Source organism: Monodelphis domestica, chromosome 1, assembly GCF_027887165.1.
Source record: "Monodelphis domestica isolate mMonDom1 chromosome 1, mMonDom1.pri, whole genome shotgun sequence".
NCBI classification, from domain to species: domain Eukaryota; kingdom Metazoa; phylum Chordata; class Mammalia; order Didelphimorphia; family Didelphidae; genus Monodelphis; species Monodelphis domestica.
In genome coordinates, this window is record NC_077227.1 from 249,321,718 (window position 1) to 249,340,421 (window position 18,704).

The following is an 18,704-nucleotide window of genomic DNA, read 5'->3' on the forward strand; positions in this document are numbered from 1 at the left end:
ATTTCCTCATCTGTAAAATGGGTATAAAAATAATAATCATTACTAGCATTTATATAGCACCTTGAGGTTTGAAAAATGCTTTACAAACATCTCATTTTAAACAGAACAAAACTGGGAAGTAGATGCAATTTTATAGATGAGGAACCTTTTTCCTTTATTTTATAAAAGAGATCTGAGGCAAAGGTTAAATGGGTTGCCCAGGGTTATACAGCTAATACCTAACTCTGATGAAGGATCAGGATGTCAAGCTTTCCTTACTTCAGATCCAGGGCTCTATCCACTGTGTCACCTTATTACCATTGTTGTTCAGTCATGTCCCACTCTTTGTGTACCTATAAAACATAACATGCTCGTCCCTTCTATTCAATCTTGTTGCCTTTAATAATATCCCAGATTATTGTGAGAGTCAAGTGATATAAAACATAAAGAACGTTGCAGTCCTTAAAATATGACTTGCAAATGACAGCTACTATCATTTTTAACCCCAAAATATTTCCGTTTCCTTGCACAGAAAGTTTAAAGGTGTCTTCCTCACTTTCAAGGCTCTTCATAATTAGAAACTACTCTAAACATTTAACTTGATTTTTCCTGGTCCTCTACATGAATCTTTTGATCTAACTAGGTTGGATACCTTGCTGTTTCCCAAAGCATTCCATGGCATTTCTAGTTCTTGGATCCATGCTGCTATATTACAATATTTAATTTGATTTGATTTGATCACTAAGGGCTACTGGGGCAGGTTAAGTCTTACATCCTCCCTGAAACCATTTGTCTTCTATTAACTCCTCTTGGTTTTTATGCAATTTCAGCTTATTCCTTGATTCTATACTGTTGTGGGTTGCTCTCTAATTAATTTGTGTCTTTTCAGTGAGGTTACAGAATCTTTAAAGGCAGGGACCACATCTTTGACTTCTCTTCTATCCTCACAGAATTCATCACTTAGCAGAAACTGCAAATACCTTTTGGTTTGTGCATTTCATTAAGAAGAAAAGAGGCATAGTTTCTAAGTTCAATTTGACTTGTGTAGGCCAGCTTGAAAGATCATCTACTTACCAAGCTTAGAATTTATATGATTTATATGTATAAATGGATGTGCTTATTGATCTAATTGAGCCTAAAACCAGAGAAAGTGACTGAAAAGATCTTGGAAAATTTATTCACTCACCTTTGGCAAAAAGAATATGCATAGTGATTTCATTAACACTTTCAGTTGAGTTTTCCAGCCAGAAGAAGCCTTGTTTGGTCCAGCATATTTTGTAATTCCAAGGTAGGCTGGAGGTTTGTTTATTTGTGTTGATTGGTTTAGTCCCAAGAAGCCATGTCTTGACAACAATTATTTATTTAGCAATTTCAAAAGGTATAAACAGCAACAACAAAACACTATTTTTAATATCATCATCTACGTAAGAAGGACCAAAGATAGAATTCTCCAAACATTATTTGGCTGCATCAATTATCACCATTCCTCTCTTTTCCCAACAGTGTATAGCACATACTTAACTGGTGAGATCTGAATTTCTTAGCAGTCCATTGGGCAGAGCCATTGGCTATTAACTTAGGCTATTGTCCTTTGTTTCAGGGTTCAAATCATTGTGTGCATAGTCACAGATCCTCTCCTCAGAAAGGCAACATCTATGATGCCTTTAGTGTATAGGAAAAAGTTTCTATGGCTTACAGAATGCTTGATGAAAGTGAATTAGTTGCCCACAAAATGAAGAAAATGCTATACAGCAAAACTTGTTTTATTTGTTGGTCAACTAAAACTAAATATTTCCATATACCTATAGTACAGAGTTCAAGTATGTCTGCGAAGTCTTCTGGTGTTCTCAAGTTGCCATTGAATTATCAAAGAGATATTAATATCAGAAATTTCATAGGATCATAGTTTTAGAAATGGAAGGGAGCTTTGAGGTTATTTAATCAGACATTTTCATTTTATGGTTGGAGAAAATGAGAGCAGGAACAGTGAAATGACTTTGCCCAATGTGACAAAAGGTGACAAGTAGAGAGCTTGAATTTGAACTCAGGTTCTAAGACTTCAAATTAAATTCTCTTTCTAGAAATTTTTTTTAAAATTCTAGAAAAAATGTATTTTAATTCTTTAAACCTTTCTTACACAGTCTAGGGATGACCATGACCCAAGATTACTTAAAATAACATAGAATCACAGTTTGTTAATCACTCAAGTTCCCTTAATTAACCAGAAATCCCCACTTACAAGTCACAGTTTATAACTAGAAAGACTTTGTTGTTGGTTAAATGGGCTGGGTATCTTGTTTCTAGATTAAAAGGCATTTGTGCTTTTCCCCCCCTTATTCCTTGAGAAACTAATCTAGAATTTTAAACTTTTACATTCTATATTTATAATGAAACTCTCACTCCTCTTGCTCTTACTCAGGCAAGTATCTAGCTGTCTGCCTAGGCTGCAATGCTTCAACTGATAGATAATTATTATTCTTACCATAAGTAAGCCAATTTTAATAAGTTTATGTAAGTAGCTGGAGGCTGATGAGATTATGTGGCATCATGTTCATGTGTGCTTTTGAACATTCATTCAGATTTCATGCTTCTCCATTTACAAGTCTACCTTCCCCATCCCCCCCTCTAGTTGTTTGAAATAAAAATACATCCACTTCCAGGGATTTGGGAAGAACATTTTATTGCTAAGCATATCCTTGAACAAAAATGCAAATGTGAAAAAAAGAGGAAAAGGAAAAAGGAAAAAAAAGGCAGTAACATCACAACAACATAAAAGAAATTCCTTAAGGTTCTGTCCATAAAACAGGGATATGGTAGAAGCCCACATACAGGATGCACATGTTTCCAAAAAATTGTCCAAATAGAAACTTACACAAAAAAGAACATAACAAAGATTGTGTTTACTCAAAAAGAAAAACAAAAACACAAAAACAAAAACAAATGGAAAAGAAAGCAGGAAAATCATTTCACAAGACTTCAAGACTCCAAGAACAGCAATCTTTTACAGACATCAAGATATAATCAACTTCATATAGGTTGGGCCATTTAAGTTGTTTAAAACTGTGCTTTCATACATTTTTAACCTTTCTTTTTAAAATCTTAAAACCAAAAAAAAATCCAAAACTATCCCCAAACACTTACATTAAAAGGATCAGATTACCAGGAACAACTCTTTCCATATACTTTAGTGAAGGCTATCTTCATTTTAGAATACTTTTTTATTGTTGTTCCTGGGTGTTTCTTCAAAGTCAAATATTCATGCAACTTAACAAATACCAGCAAGAGTAGATTTCTAAATCTAAACAGCTGATTCATCTGTACACAAAGAAATTTTATATTTCTGATATCCCAGAGTCTGCACTTTATCTTTATTTTTGTCATTGTGTGTTGTTGTGTTTGTATTGTTTCTCTTGCTTCTTGTATGCAATACCCACGGCCACACAACCAATTTTAGTTTTCTATACATTAAGTTACCCCCTTTAAAAAAACAAACAAACAAAACTAAATAAAAAGGAAACAAATGGAAACAAAAAGAACACTTAAACCTTAAAGCAGTATGTACATAGGTGGCTATCTAAGAAATTACACAGGCAAAACAAAATAGCAAAAAAGATGTAAACAAAATCTGAGATTTTTTTTTCTTTTGACACAGGTGACTGTGACAAAACTAAAACTCACACCATCTTCACATTTTTAAGGTTTACTTTTTGTTGTTTTGTTATTTTCTTTTAAAACAACATACTCATTCGACTTTAAGACTTTTAACAGATTTTCCGTTCCAGTCGTCCCATCAAACATACCATGATAAATATATCTGTATATATATTTATATATATTATACTATTAAATTCCTTTGTGTGTGTCACAGCAGCTTTATTCATTCATTTATTTATTTATTTTTATAAAAGAGAGGGTGGGGGGGATTGGGCAAATGGAAGGACAGAGCTATTTGTAAGTGTCAAGCTACAAAATTAAAATTACATATGAAAAACATTATGTTGAAAAAAAATATGCATTTTGTACTCTTTCATGATGTGTTTGGCTTGTGTGACCTTTTGTTATTCTGTCACATGTTGAACTCCCATATTGTCTGTTTTGATTATTTAACTGATTTTTTTAATTTTTTCTTTTCTTTTTATTTTTGCATGCATTGCAATCATTCATGGAACCAGGCTCCCTCCCCCCCACTTCCCCAGGAAAGGCTCATTTTAGTTTGTGGGTTGTTTTCAGCTCCCAACAGCTGACCTTTTTCCCCTTTACCACAATTTGACTGTGCTAATGCCTTTGAACAGTATTGTCTATAAAGCCAATAGCCCTGATGAAACCAGACCTGAACTCGTATGGTCAGAGTTTGGTCTGAAAATACTGGAGTCAGATCCTAGGGTACCTGCTTTAAACCTCACATCATCACCATCTCCTCTCAGGCATTTGCTGCATTTCCAGCAAAGCCTCTCACTGAAAACAAACAATTGGTTGATTCTAGACACACCACAACCTGATATGTAGAGTGAACACCATGTAGTTAGTTTTTGAGTTCATATATGGCAATAGTCTCTCACTTTTTTCTGAAATTTTTTCTTAACTCATGTCCAGTCGTATTTTCAAAAAAATAAACAAAAAAACCCAAAAGCCACTTTTTTTCCCCTCAGATCTCAAAAAGTTACACACATACTGGCTGGGGCCAGATCAGTTTGCTGTTGTTGTTTGTTGTTGTTGGTTTTTTTTTATCTTTTTTTCTCCTTTTTTTAAATAATAAAACTGAAAAATCATTGATACAGTCAAGGGTCACAAACATCATTAGGGACTCACTTGGAGTTATGAAACAAGTAAGCCTTGAAGTCTTCTACCTTTTGTCCAAAGGTCCACAAAAGAGATGGAAACTTCAATGTCCGCTAAAGTGGTGGAGCTATCTGTCTGCTCCGGAGTGCTAAGTATGCTTTATGATACAGTAGGGCAGACTTCTCTGTCTCCAGGCCATGACTGATACATAACAGCCATGTCTGAAAATAAATATATATATATATATACACATATATATCTTTGTGTGTGTTTTTTTTTCCCCACCAACTGTAGCTCCCAATCTCATTATAGGTATAACAGTTCTTATAGCTGTTAAATCTTGTGTGTTTTTTTTAAGTATTTATATATTTATATATAAATAATTCTGTTTTTAATTCTTTTTAATTTTTATTATTATTTTTTTAAATTTTACACATAATACTCTTTGTCCTTGTTTTTCTGTTTCTTATGGCCACTCTTGGAGCTTTGCTGCTTCTCCTTGACGAGCATGCCGTTGCTCTGGGCAGAGTTGCTGATGTAGTTCCGCGTCTCGTCCACCTGATAGGACCCCTCGTCCCTGTTCCTGTACTTGTACATGGCATACAGGAGAATCAAGATGCAGAGGGCGGCAGCAGCCACAATGCCGACGACCATCCCTGTTGTACTGCTCGACTCCCGGATCACCTCTGAGGCCCCCGGAACCCGTCTGATTCCTGGCTCTGTGGGGTTTGCTGTGGGCACATTACGGAACATGGGGGAAGTAATTAGTGGGCTCTTCAGCTTTGTGCTGTCTAGCTCATAGGCAGTGGGCAACGGAAGCAACACTATATCAGGCTGGGGTTTGAGCTCACGGTTATTCATTTTGCCAGCTGGCAATTTGGGCACCATCCCAGACGAGGAGGAAGCTGTGGAGCGGATCAGCTCAGGGGACAAAGATGTGGTAGTAGTAGTCCTACCAGTTTCGGAGACTTTGTTAGGTCTAAAGTTCTTGGATTCCCACTTGGGCGCATGTGCTTTGTAGCCACCTTCGAAGACTGAAGTGGAAAGACTCTTATCTGTTACCAAGGAGAAGGTGGTGTAAAAATCTTCATCATCAGTAGGGGGCAGGTTAGAGTCAAAGGTTTCCCCTGAGCCATACCCAGATATCACCAAGCCATCATCATCACAACCATCGCTGCCTTGGTCCGACAAGCAAGGTAACCCCGCCTCAGAGGTCATGGACAGGGAATCTTTGGTGGTCTCAATAATGGTGAGGAGGGGGCGAAAGGTAGGGGGGAGTGTAATGAAAGGTGCACGAGTAGCAATAGGAGGGGGGTTTAAAGGGTCTTCTACAAGTAGAGGGATAACTAATTCACCTCCTGGGATGGAAAAGAAAAACAAAAACAAAGATTAGTACATTGTCAAATATGGCTCATCCTCACTTTCAATGGATTTAGCCCAAAGTGGGTACAATCTAAGTTAGGAAGAAGTGTTGTGGAGCCTTCTGTTGGAGCTCTTAAGCCATCCCAAGCAGATTGATAGCCTCCGAAAGCCTCTTTGCAACCATAACTTGAAATCCCTTGGTGAAGGGGGAAGATAGCCTTTGAAGATACTCTCAAACAACTACTTAGAATTCCAATGTACATTTCCAAGTATACATGAGATGGTAATATTAAATCGATTTCAGTTTTGTGAACATCTGCTGACTGTCAACAGGGTTACAGATCCTCAAGAAGTGATTTTTCTCAAAAAAAAAAAAGTTCCTTCCAATGGCCATTTCATTTATTAAGTTTTTTAAAAAAGATTTTGCTTCCTTTTTAAATTTACTCTTCCAAAATTAATAATACCACCTTATGGTTGGAGAGAATTTAACAATATACAAAATGTGGTCTTATGCAAAATATCAATTGCCAATCCTATGAGATAAGCAGAGCAGGTATTATTAACCCCATTTCATAGATGGAGAAAATAAGGCTTAACAATGAGGCAAGTAATTTAGGCTAAGAGATTAGAAGTAGGATGGGTCTCTGAGGTTATCTAGTTAAAATCATTTTCAGATGAGGAAATTGAGGCTCAGAGAGCTGAAATAATATTTCCAAGTTCACATGGGTGTAAGGATTAAATCTCAGGACTTCTGCCTAAATTCTCTGCTCTTTTCACAGCACCACCTTTTCTCCTGTACAGTCACAGCTAATAAATGGCAGGACTGAAACTAGCCTCAAATCTAATCCTTTATCCAACATGCCATGTGCTTTTTCACCCTGTTATGCTTCCAATACAACAATACCTAGTTATTGGAACCCTGGTTTTTAGTGTATATATTTTTCTCTTCCCAGTCCTTTATCTTCTAATTTACTTTATTTAGTTTCATTCATCCCCTTTCACAAACATACTGGGAAGTATTTGAAGGCTTTGGTTCATGTCCTATGAATTTCTTATTTGAAATTCTAGAAATTGACTAACTCTCAAATAGCAATGCTTTCTGCTTTTGCTAGATAACTATATATTCTTTGTTGCTTACATGCTGTGTAAGTGATTTATTGCGTTTTTCATATTGAGTTAAAAAATACTGAGTGCATTTCATTTTTGGGTCTATTGGAAACTGAAGATTTTAGAATTTGAAAGGGGAATACTTTAAATAACAGAGTTTTCCCCACAATAGGGAAATAATAAATATGTATGGTTCTTATTTTCCTTCTACCTCTGAGTAAAAGGCACCATTTTTGCCTTTTCAAGAATGAATCAAGTTTTTCACTTTTCACATATGCACCTTTCCCAGTACTTTCAAGCATAACAGAGAACTATACAGATCATATTAACCATGAATCCTTTCCCTACATCTTCATAGCCTATCTATTCCAGTAGAATGTAAGCTTCTTGAGGTCAGAAAGTATTTTTTAATTTTGTTTTTATATCCTCAGTACCTGCTGTGGTTCTTTGTACATACTAGCAAGCTTAATAATTAAACTTGGGAAATTCTTTCAAAAATTCACTTCAATTCCATGATCATTTTGGATGGACTTTCTGGTGGTATGCATGCACCTGTGTTTTTGGAGAACAAGAGGTAGGGAGAAGAGGAAGAGGAGGAGGGAGAAAAAATGAGGAGAGAGAAAAGAGAGACTATAATTAGGCTCAGCTCTTAGCTATTTCCTCAGTATAAAATCAATGGGTGAAGTAACATTCTTGTCTTCCAGAAGGGAAATCTTACTGTCATGATATGAAAGCTAGTTTATTTAGATGGCAGTTCAATAGATGTGTGTCAGTAGTACCTGTGAACCCAGCATGCCCTTAGCTATGGCAGCAGCAAAGCATGGTTCATATGCTCTTTGTAGAGAAGACTTCAACTCAATTCAGAAGCTCTAAAGATCATTCAGAAATCGCACAGCTCAGCTTTAGGGAATTTCATCTCCAAGCTAAAATTCCAGGGAATGGATAGAACTGGAAACCTTTACTTTTAACTCCTTCTTAAATTCCAAGATCTCCATTAGTAAATGAAACTGGATTGAAATTGAACAGACTTTAGAGATATCAACATCCTAAGACTCAGTGCCAATGCCCTCACCAAGCAGTGTGTTTGGTATTTAGCTCCGAATTATTTCATGGATTTGGGGTGATACCAGCAGGCTTAAGTTTATTATGAAAGGTAGCATGATTTAGTGGAATGTATATTAGACATGGAATCAGGAGGGACTTGGATTAGAATTCAGCCTCTGAGAATCAGAAATTGTGTGATCTCAGGAGTCATTTGCATTCTTAGAGCTCTGTTTCCTCATCTATCAGTGGAGTCTTTGGTGTATGCATTGTTTTCTTCTCTTTTCTTTATTTTTTAAATTTGCTTAACTTGGGTGCACCCATCCTCTTGTACAAAAAAACCTGGGAAATATTTGAAGCTCTTGGTTCCTGTCATGGAAAGTTCTTATTAGGGACAATTTCACAAAAGGGGGCAATTGTGCCTAGAGTATCTATTTAATTTCACCTAGCTGTTGTGAGGGCTAAATTAGACTATATTAATAGCTTAAAATGTCATTAAGACTTTTAGAAAATCTTATGCCTATTGGCTTTTAAATTAGTATCTGTTTTCTAAATCTGTGGCAGAAGTGTATCGAAGAACTTACCCTAGCCTGTGTGGTGGTATCTGAGCACTTTACATGAAGTGCTTCTATATGTGTGTGTAGGCAGTGGGTTAGTTGTGAAGGGGAGAGCCGGAGAAGAGAGATGGAAAAGAAAAAAGAGAGATGGGGCATTTCAATACTTTCAATTATGAATATGAGAAGAAAATGTTTATATGTATTTTAATAGCCTGTTTCTAGATTAGTCATTACCCTTATCTCCAGGGTTTAATGATAAAATGGTATATTTCTATCTATTGACCTGTTCTGTAGCCATTCAAAAACTCTCCACTGTAATCAGGAAGTATCCTGAGAATCACAGGATAACATTTTGACCCAAATCCTGAACTTTGAATTCTATGCCAGCTAACAGACTAGAAATTATTGAGCAAAATCATCTTTGCAGATTTGCCCAAACTTCAGCCAAGCTTGGGTAGTGGTTACTCTTTACATTGAGGATATATATAATTCATATGCCTCGTGAGTTGTTTGATGCATAATTTACACACTTTTGCTACTTCTACAAATGGGATATAGAGTTTGTATTCCTTAAGGTAAGCTAAACCTCTACTCTGAAAAGTAAACTATGAATGGACTTCTCTCTTTATCTATGTTGATTAAGGGGTGAAAAAGAATAGATTGGGAGGTTAGATGAGTGAAGAGAGCTGCTCCTGAAAAGAAAGAGCTCAGAAAGAGAGGAGAATAAGGACCTCCTATGTGAATCTATATCTCAGCCATTTCTCATCAATCATTCTCATTTTTTACTTAACAAACCTCTAGTTTGGTTTTCTACCCTCTTAATACAACCAAGGATTATAGCGTGTTGTTTTCTAGTCCTAACCCAGAGTCATTAGTTTTCTTCTGTAATTAAAATATAATTCTATGGAAAATTTGTAGGTTGCGGTGTTATTTAAAAAAATTGAAGTACATAAAAACCATTTGCTGAGTTTTGTAGATTCAGGAATAAAACAAATAATTTGAATATGCAAATGAAACTGATTTGTCTGTTCAGTAGATAATTCAAATTTCAAAGACAAAGATGTGAGTATGTGTGTGTGTGTGTGTTTTCAATGGGTTGCTAATGTACCTTTAAGTGAGATTAAGGTTAAGCTATCCATGATGAGAAAGTAGAATTCATCTACGATTTTAGTCTACCATCTGTGATACCCGACTGGTGGAATTATAAATTTGCTGGATAATTTTATTTTTTTCTAATAATCCATACAATGTTTCCAAATTATCTTTATTTATATCTATAATTCAGACAAAAACTCCACACTTTTCCTTTAACTAACATACCCTTAAAATGTCATAGACTACTTCCTTACAAGCACCACAGTTGTAGCTTCTGGGTCCCTTTTTTATTGTGAGAAAGGGTCACTAGTTTTTAGATTAAAAGAATTAAATTAAAAGGATAAGTCAATTTATAACAATGCTATTTGGAGTGTTTATGCTACCCTTTAGATGTAGGGACCTAAACCATTATCTCACTAAATGTAATATGCCATCTCAGTTTTTAAACAATAGATGCCATCAACATTGCCTTTTGGTTTTGGTCACAATTTTGTTCATTCCTAGTAATCTTAAATATGAAATGAATTAATTAGTAGAATATAAATTCCTTGACTACAAGGACTATTTGTCTTTGTATTCTCAATTAGCCATGCTATAAAAATAAAAACAAAATATTAAATTGAATCAAATAAAGACCTTCAGAGCTCTCTTACATTGGGATTTTAATGCTAGAGGAAAAAAAAAAGATTTAAAAGGAATCAAATTACATGCATTGGTGATAGTTTTTTGAAAAGGAAATTGAGGCAGAAGTTTCACTTTTAGCATATTCAGAAATGTAACATGCTCTGCTATTTTTTATATTAAGTGGGGCATCGCTATAAATACAACATGTTTGATAATATTTAATTCTCATTTGACAAGGATGATGATTGTTCAAAGTAGCCTAAATCATTGTACTAGTTGGGGCCTTCTCTTTGCCTTTTCTTGATAATAAGTTCCTTGCTGAAGATCTAATTAAGATATTTTATCCCTTCTTATCAATCTCCCTTCAGATTAAAGTAGGAGGTAGGTGATGATAAAAAAAATGTTTTCCATATAGAGATCCAATGATTAATGAACTAGATAGGCTTGTGAAAGATAGAAAACAAATAACTTAAAAAACTAAATGATTATAGGCACTATGATACAAATGTATAATCTACCAAAACACTTCTGGTATATCTCAGGATTTCTCATGTGCCCTGAACAAAAATTATATGTATTTCTTAAAGTTAGCATTTTAAATCTGGTATATATACTGATTTTTTTGGCCAGGGTGAAGCTTTTCTTTAAACTAGAGAGATCACTGGGGATATAAAAGGTCTATTTTAGCCTTGAAGGCTGCCCTGCTTTTTGCTTTATGAGGGTATTTATAGATATATAATTCATGCCTCTAGGGCTGATATCCAGTAAAGGGCTCTCTGCCATTGGAAAAGATAGTGTGTTAAAAATTTAATAGAACTCTTCGGAATTGTGAGAATTTTGTCAGTGATCAGGAAAGTAGAGGTCCATCCAACCAAAAAAAAAAGAAAGAAAGAAAAGAAAAAAGGGGGGGAGCAACATAGTTTTATGCTTTTCTTGTTGCCTTAAGGTTGTTTCACAGGAGTTATCACAATTGAAGAGGTCACTACAAACCTCCAAAAAAGGAAAATCATAATAAGCACTTGTTTTATGTCATCCCATTAACCATCAAAAGAAAAAAAATTATTGAAAGTGATCACTTTGAATATTTTGATTTTGAGAGCTGTATGTGTGTTCTTTTCCCTTTATCATATTGGTACTCAGTTACTTTCCAATACCAGGTTTATATTACTGCATTTCAGGCATGCACATCTAATGCTTTCAACTAATCTCTCATTCACATATTCCCATTTGGAATAAATCTTTGTTCTGATTGGAAGTTGTCTTGCTAAGGAGGGAATAATCATTTCCCTCATTGAGTTGGGAATTCAAAAATAATACAGAAAAGATCTTAAGAAGACTAATAAATGTGGATGAGAGGACTAGTAGTTTGAACACTGGACTTGGAATCAAGAAGACCATGTTCAATTGTGACTCCAACAATTATTAGGCAAATCCTTTAATCTCTCTGGGTTCTGCTACCTTACCTGTAAAATAAATGTATCAGATTCAGTGATCTATACAACCTCTTCCAATTCAAAATATATGCTCCTGTAATTTCAATATCAAGTTCATCCTTCATGGGGTAGAGGGATAGACATGTTACTCATAATTATTGTGAAACCTAGAATGATCCATTCTCTGTCCTGCTCAAGGTCATTAAAAATGGTCCAAAAATAATCAGAGTAAATGAGAAAAGAGGAGATCATTTTTTAAAATAAGAAGATATTTTTTTAAAAATTCAGCATCCCAAATAGCTGATAACTTCTTATGTCAATGTAACTCAAACGAATGGAAAAACAGGTCATAAGAGGGAGTCAGAATTAGCTGTTACATTGTTTGTTTTTTCTCACAAGCAAAGGTTGACTAAGAAAAGCTACATTTTGATGTCTCAAGTTAATTCTCAGAATGGAGGCTGGTAAAAATAGTTTCTTTAAATGGCAGTTATGTCATACCATACAATATTTTACAAAATGGTATGTTATGGAGTACTTAATGAGATTCTTCCTTTTTGTGACTCAAAAATACCTAAAATTTCCATTGGCTCTAAACCATCATGCCTTAACTTTATTAATGTGAGGCAGTCACAAAAATAATAAACCTCTTCTGTTGTGACTTTTCTAAAAGGTACAAGATTATAATAAAAGTATTGATGAGGCACAGTCAAGTGGCTTAAAGTAGATAACAGGTTTTGTAGGAAAGTGAACAGACTTTTTTCTTTTATGGAAATGTTGAAGTAATCTTCCTTAAGTATAAAGAAAGCCTCAGTTGGAATTCAAAACACTAAAAAGGGGTCTAGAAAGGTAAAATGGTACCATTTAAAATGCTTTCTCAGTAAAATCCATGATACTTTTCTTTGTGGCAAACAAGAGAAGCAGAAAGGAAAAGAACAATTTCATGTTGCTCAGTTCATAGGTTCAAGCTGATATTTTGCCCATGAGACCAGTACCTAGCATTGGATTTTATTGTAAAGTTTGATTAGATAATTTAGATAAATTAAATATATAAAAAATAACCAAAATTAAGAACTTTTTTAATCAAGGAAAGTTAATGGCATTTCTTTTGCTTTCTCTGTTGTATTAACAGACATTAAGACAGGACAAATAGTATACCTAGTAGATTTCAAGTGATGGAAATTTAAACTGTTATATCATCAAAAGAGGTGCTTGGAATATTTTTAACTTGCTAAACCTTTGATATATAGATGTTTGGATAAAAAGGCTCATATTCATGATGTTCCTTCACAATGGATTTAGGCTTTTTTCTAATAGATTTCCATGTTCCATTGTTTTGTTTTTTTTAAACTCTTACCACCTTCCATCTTACAATCAGTATTGTGTATTAGTTGCAAGGCAAAATTGTAGTAAGGACCAGGTTAAGCAGTGAGGTGTTAAGTGATTCACCCAGGGTCATACAGCTAGGAAGTATCTGAGGCTAAACTTTTTGGACCCAGCATCTCTCATCCCATCTCTCAGCCTGGCTCTCAATCCACTGAGGCACCTAGCTGCCCCCATTCCAGGTTCAAATCTTTTTATTTTTTTAAACCCTTACCTTCCATCTGAGAACCAATATTATGTATTGGTTCCAAGGCAGAAGAATGGTAAGGCTGGACAATGGAGGATAAGTGATGGAGTTAACCTGTCCCCAGCCCAAGGTTCAATTCTTAAGAAAAATAATTAATAAAATATTCTCTTGGATCCTTATGAGATTCCATCTTTTGGAGTTATCCATGTCTCAAGTTTGTTTGGGGATTTTTTTTGCATTTAGGTAGAGTGGCAAAGTGGTAAAAGTGGCAGTGTAATCTTGGGAACCTGAATTCAACCATAGTTACTTGAGAGTACCTTTATGACCATTCCTGAGGAAAGGCAATAAAGTAGTGATTTCCCTGAAAGTGCTTCCAAAGAAATTAAATAGGCACACGATAGATAAGATGGGGAAATGCTTTCATTGATTGATAACTATTTGAGGCAATTTTACTTATTTTTCCCCACAGGCAGCTATAGACACCAACATTCCTTTTAAAACTCTAACTATTTCTGAGGCTCAGAAATTGGTAGGAGAATGAAATAGACTGGGAGGCTGAAACTTTAAAGGAGAAAAAGAAACCCACCCATCTGACCGAGAGCAAAATGTACATTTATTATCAAAAGCAATTCAGCACAAAACATAACAGCAAACATTAAAATAAAATAGACTCAAATTAAACAAATAGTATAATTTTAAAATAATATAATAAAAAATAAATGTCAGAGCCAACAAAGCTTGAGGGTGAGGGAAGCAAATAACGCTAATAACAAAGTCATTCATTTACCAGGTGGGAGAAGGACGAAAATAAAATTCAAATAAACTTTGCTTTGGGGGAAAAACAAACTGAAAAAAATTATTTCGAAGTATACAAAAATAACTGTAAAAAATCAGAAAAGTAGCATACCACATTAATTCATAGTCAACTTACATCAACAAATTGCCCGCATGTTTTTTGGCATGAAAGAAAAATTTACAAAAGAAAGTTGTGTAAGAATGTTCTTGGACAAGTAGAATTGCCACATTCTTGTAACTTGCTTTTTTTGTTGTCATTTCTTAAAAACTTTTAGCAAAATGTTTAGTTTTTGAAATATAATAATCATTTACGACAAAGGATGATACAGGGAGGCAACAACACATACATCCACACCACATAACATGAAAAGAAAAAAAAATCTGCACTTGAACAAATTTTTACTTTGGGGTTTTGTTTTTTAGTGTCAATTTTGCATTTAAGATATTTCAGATCGCAATGATTAAAAAAAATCTGTACATTTAAATTTGTAATTTGTTTTCAGTTTAAAGAAAAAAACTTTAAAGTTTTTAATGAATTTTTGCATTTTAATTGCTTAGATATATATTTTTTAAACATTTTCTTTTTGTAACATAAGTTTTAGATTTTCATTCATTTAAGGAATGGATGACAGCACATAAATTTTAACAATGCTAAAGAAAGGAGGAGGGGTTATGGGAAGAAAAGATGCCTAAAGGGGAGGGTCATATCTATGAGTGTACTACACAGGAGATGAAGATGATAGGAGTAAATGTGTAAGTGAGTCGCCATGTCCATGTAAGGGCGGTACGAAGTGATCTAGCTGCATTAGAGCTTCTGGCTGTAAGGAAGGGATGGGCAATATACAAAAACAAATGAGCCTATACATGCCCATCACCAAAAATAAAGAACAGAACTCTAACATTGACAGTCTCACAAACCCTAAGCTGCAACTTCTTCAACATGCAAGTTACCCCCAAAAATCATTACAGTTTCATTAAAGTCTCAAATGATAAAAACAGTTTAACTTTTTTTCCTACTAAAAATAGCAGCAAAAATACATAAAATAATAGTACTAATAATTATGATCAAAAGGTTAAAAACGAAAAACAAGAAAACTAGTCTTAGGCATTCATATTAGAACAACTTCACCGGCAGCCACACAGATCTCCTCCATCTTGAGATCTTGAGGATGGAGAACTTTTAGTAAAGACCAAATGAAGAAAACGTAAAACTAGAGAACCTCAAGTCTTGTGTTTCTGGTTGCTTCAGTTGAGAAGCTACCAGTCAAGCTTGGTGAATGGATTTATTCAATGTCTCCCCCCTCCCCGACTCTACCACATTTTTAAAAGCAATGAATGATCATTCGAATCAGGGGGATGTGAGGATACTGCAGCTGAAGTTGTTCCACATTTGAAGAGGGAATGGGGAAAAATTGCAGAAAACAATTTATAACTTTTTGTTGTTCTCAGATTTTGGACAAAACCAAATCTAAAGATAGATATCTAACAATTGAAAAGAAATACATTGATATATATAGATAGATATAAGAATAATCATAATACAAAAAGCACTTGATTCCCAAACAAGAAGGGAGAAAAGAATGATTTTTTTAAAGAAAAAAATATTCCACACACTTTCAGAGATGAACAACCAGATGCATACATTGAAGAGGAACAGACAGAGCAGTCAAGGGACACTTTCATCTCTTTTGTTTTTCTAGCTCATTGATTCCCCTTTGATGTTGTTGTTTTTGGTGTTACCAAAATAAAAAAAAATGAATATTGACTTTTCTTTAAAAAAATGCTTTTAGATTCACTTAAAAAAACAAACAAAAAAAACCCAAAAAATAAAAGACGTGCAGTCTGGATGTACGTCATAAGTAGACATAGAAAAGAGCAGAAATTGGCTAAGACTGACAGATGGGTTATAGTCTAGTTTCCTTTAATTGTAGGATATTAACCAATGTGATACATGCTTAAAGTAAGTTGCATTTAGGGAAAGTAGAAAAACAGAACAACAAGCTTGGGCTAAAGGGAGGTTAGCAAAGACAAGAACAGTTTGGAGGTGGGAGGGCAGTAGGCAATATACCACTTCATGCCTGTCCAGTAGGGGCAAAGATCATTCCAAGAGTTATGTGTTAACTAGTGGAAGGTATAACAAAGGGGGCATAGAAGTAAGGGTTATAAGAAAGGGAAAGGAATATATACTAGCAAACACACCCACATTTATTCTCTGTTCAGCATTTAGGTACTAAATAAAAAAGTGACACAGAGAAGTTAAAACCAATGATGGTTTCAACTTATTCTTAATCTTTGGTCATACTGGTAGCCAAAGGCTGAGAGATAAGAAAACTTCATGAATACAAGTCTGATAAAGACACAGAATATTCATTTTCAGTGATATGGTCTAAAAGTATTTTCAGTTCAATAAATTTTGAGGTTGATATCAATAAACCTATCATATCTTTCAAAAAAAAAATCAAACCCTACCCACTTAGGTTGTTAGAAATACTTTGAAAAAGTGGCCCAGTTTGCTAGAGCCCTATGTAAGAAGCAGAGATCCAATAGCATGGCAGAACCATGGTCTTGGGGGAACAAAAAAGCAAACTTTGCTTGTATGCACAAATGACATTGAAAAAATTTGAAGGTCAAGGGAATTGTTGGGAATGGCTTGTGCCTCTACTGGAAGAGTCTACTCTATGGACCTCTATACTATGTTTTTTTTTTTTGAAAGTATACTGAGAGTAACTGGTTTAACCAAGGACTGGGAAACCTGGGTAGGCAAACCACAAAGGCAAGACACTCAAGAGGATCTGGTTCTCAGAGCCAATTCAACCAGCTCCTCAGGACAATTTGGGATGACTGACAGAAAGAACAAATTGGGCAGATAATTCAGAACTGCAGCCCCTTCTGAGATTTTCCTCTCCTATTAAATTCATCTTTGAATCTTGAAACAATTGTGTCCCCATGGGTCAGTCCATACCAAGATTTTAGTCTCTGGTTTAACAATGTTAATCACTACTATGGGAATTCCACAAAGGGCTGTTTTTGTAAAAAGAAAAATAAATATAAAACCCTTGTTTCTTTGAGATATTTTTATTGCTTCATTTTTGTCATTTTTAGATATTTTATATTGTATGAGATATATTTGCTCATTATCCTAAAACCTTAAATGTTTCTATACAAAATTTAATGAATATATTCTGTAGCATGTTTTTTTCCCCAGTACATTAATTGAAAGTCTTTGGTTATGGTCACATCACAATAAGCACTCAGAAAAAATGGATTAAATATCAAATATGATGAGTCAGATCTCATTTGGTATGTTAGCTGCACCCAGAGAACTACTTGTTAGGAAGTTGTATCAACTATTAGATCCCAGAGGGTTCAATATAATAACTTACTTATTTTAAAAGCACCAAATTTGCAACCAGAACACAACTTAAATTCAAGGAAAGTTGGAATCAATAAGTTTTCATCATTACATTGATACTTTTAAGTAAAAATATTACGATTTTTGTACTCAGGGAAGCAGAGCCCAATAACATCAATCTAAAAGACTTGAACATTTTAGACACAGCATGAATTTATTACTATGTGCTCCTAATCTTAGTAGATTTCTAAAATCCATAAACATAGTATTCTTTTTATTTCTGACCTAAGGCACCACCATCCTAACTTTTAGTTGCATCTACCTGATTCATCTAAACTTCCCAGCATCACAGTTTCTCAGAGCTGAGAAAAATTCTTCCTTGGCCATTCACAATGGTTCATTACCAACCTCTTTTATGGTAGCTACCTCTATTTAGGATGATGGGAGGGAAGTGGAAATAATATGTGTATATATATGCATATATATATATATATATATAGGTGATTATAAATAATTCTCCAAAGTTTCCCATAAAACCAATGCATTATATTACATCATGGAAATTAAGATATTAGAAATGGAAAAATGCCTATGAAGCACTGGAACTTCCTTTCCTAACATTATTCTAGTATTTCAGATATCATGGTCTGATGTTAGCAGTTAGTGTATCATCTTAGGGTTTTTTTTCAAGGTGTAAGACAGAAGCTTAGACTCTCTCAAAGGCAATAAAGAAAATATTTCAGTTATAGTGGAAGAATTTTAGTTCTAAAGACCTTTACAAAACAAGGGTGTAGAAGTGGAGATCATCAGATGGCTTGCATAGAATGCATTTTGTAAACCTTACATTGCTATATTATTAAATGAATTGCCAATAAGAACTATCCATAAGAATTATAAAAAAAGAAGTTTCTCAATCTAAAATAAATGCTTAATTATTAAATTCCTGAACACTTGATCTTAAACACAGTGGCTATCATCCACTGTGCAATGAATGGTGATTATGTAGAGCTTTG

General features: G+C 34.5%; 1 protein-coding gene across 15 annotated transcripts in view; it reads right to left on the reverse strand.

Annotated features, from left to right (window-relative positions):
- Positions 1-2,642: 2,642 nt before the first annotated feature.
- Positions 2,643-18,704, reverse strand: part of NRXN3 (neurexin 3) — a 2,159,162-nt gene continuing 2,143,100 nt past the window's right edge. For 7 of the 15 annotated variants that reach the window (XM_056820749.1, XM_056820726.1, XM_016428731.2 and 4 more), the window contains one exon: positions 2,643-5,489. In XM_056820749.1, coding sequence (XP_056676727.1) covers positions 5,188-5,489 — 302 coding nt within the window. In that variant the 3' untranslated portion in view covers positions 2,643-5,187. Of the gene's footprint in view, positions 6,117-14,915; positions 15,158-18,704 lie in introns of those variants that run through there. The other 8 variants (XM_007472712.2, XM_007472713.2, XM_056820701.1 and 5 more) reach the window with 3 other exon arrangements.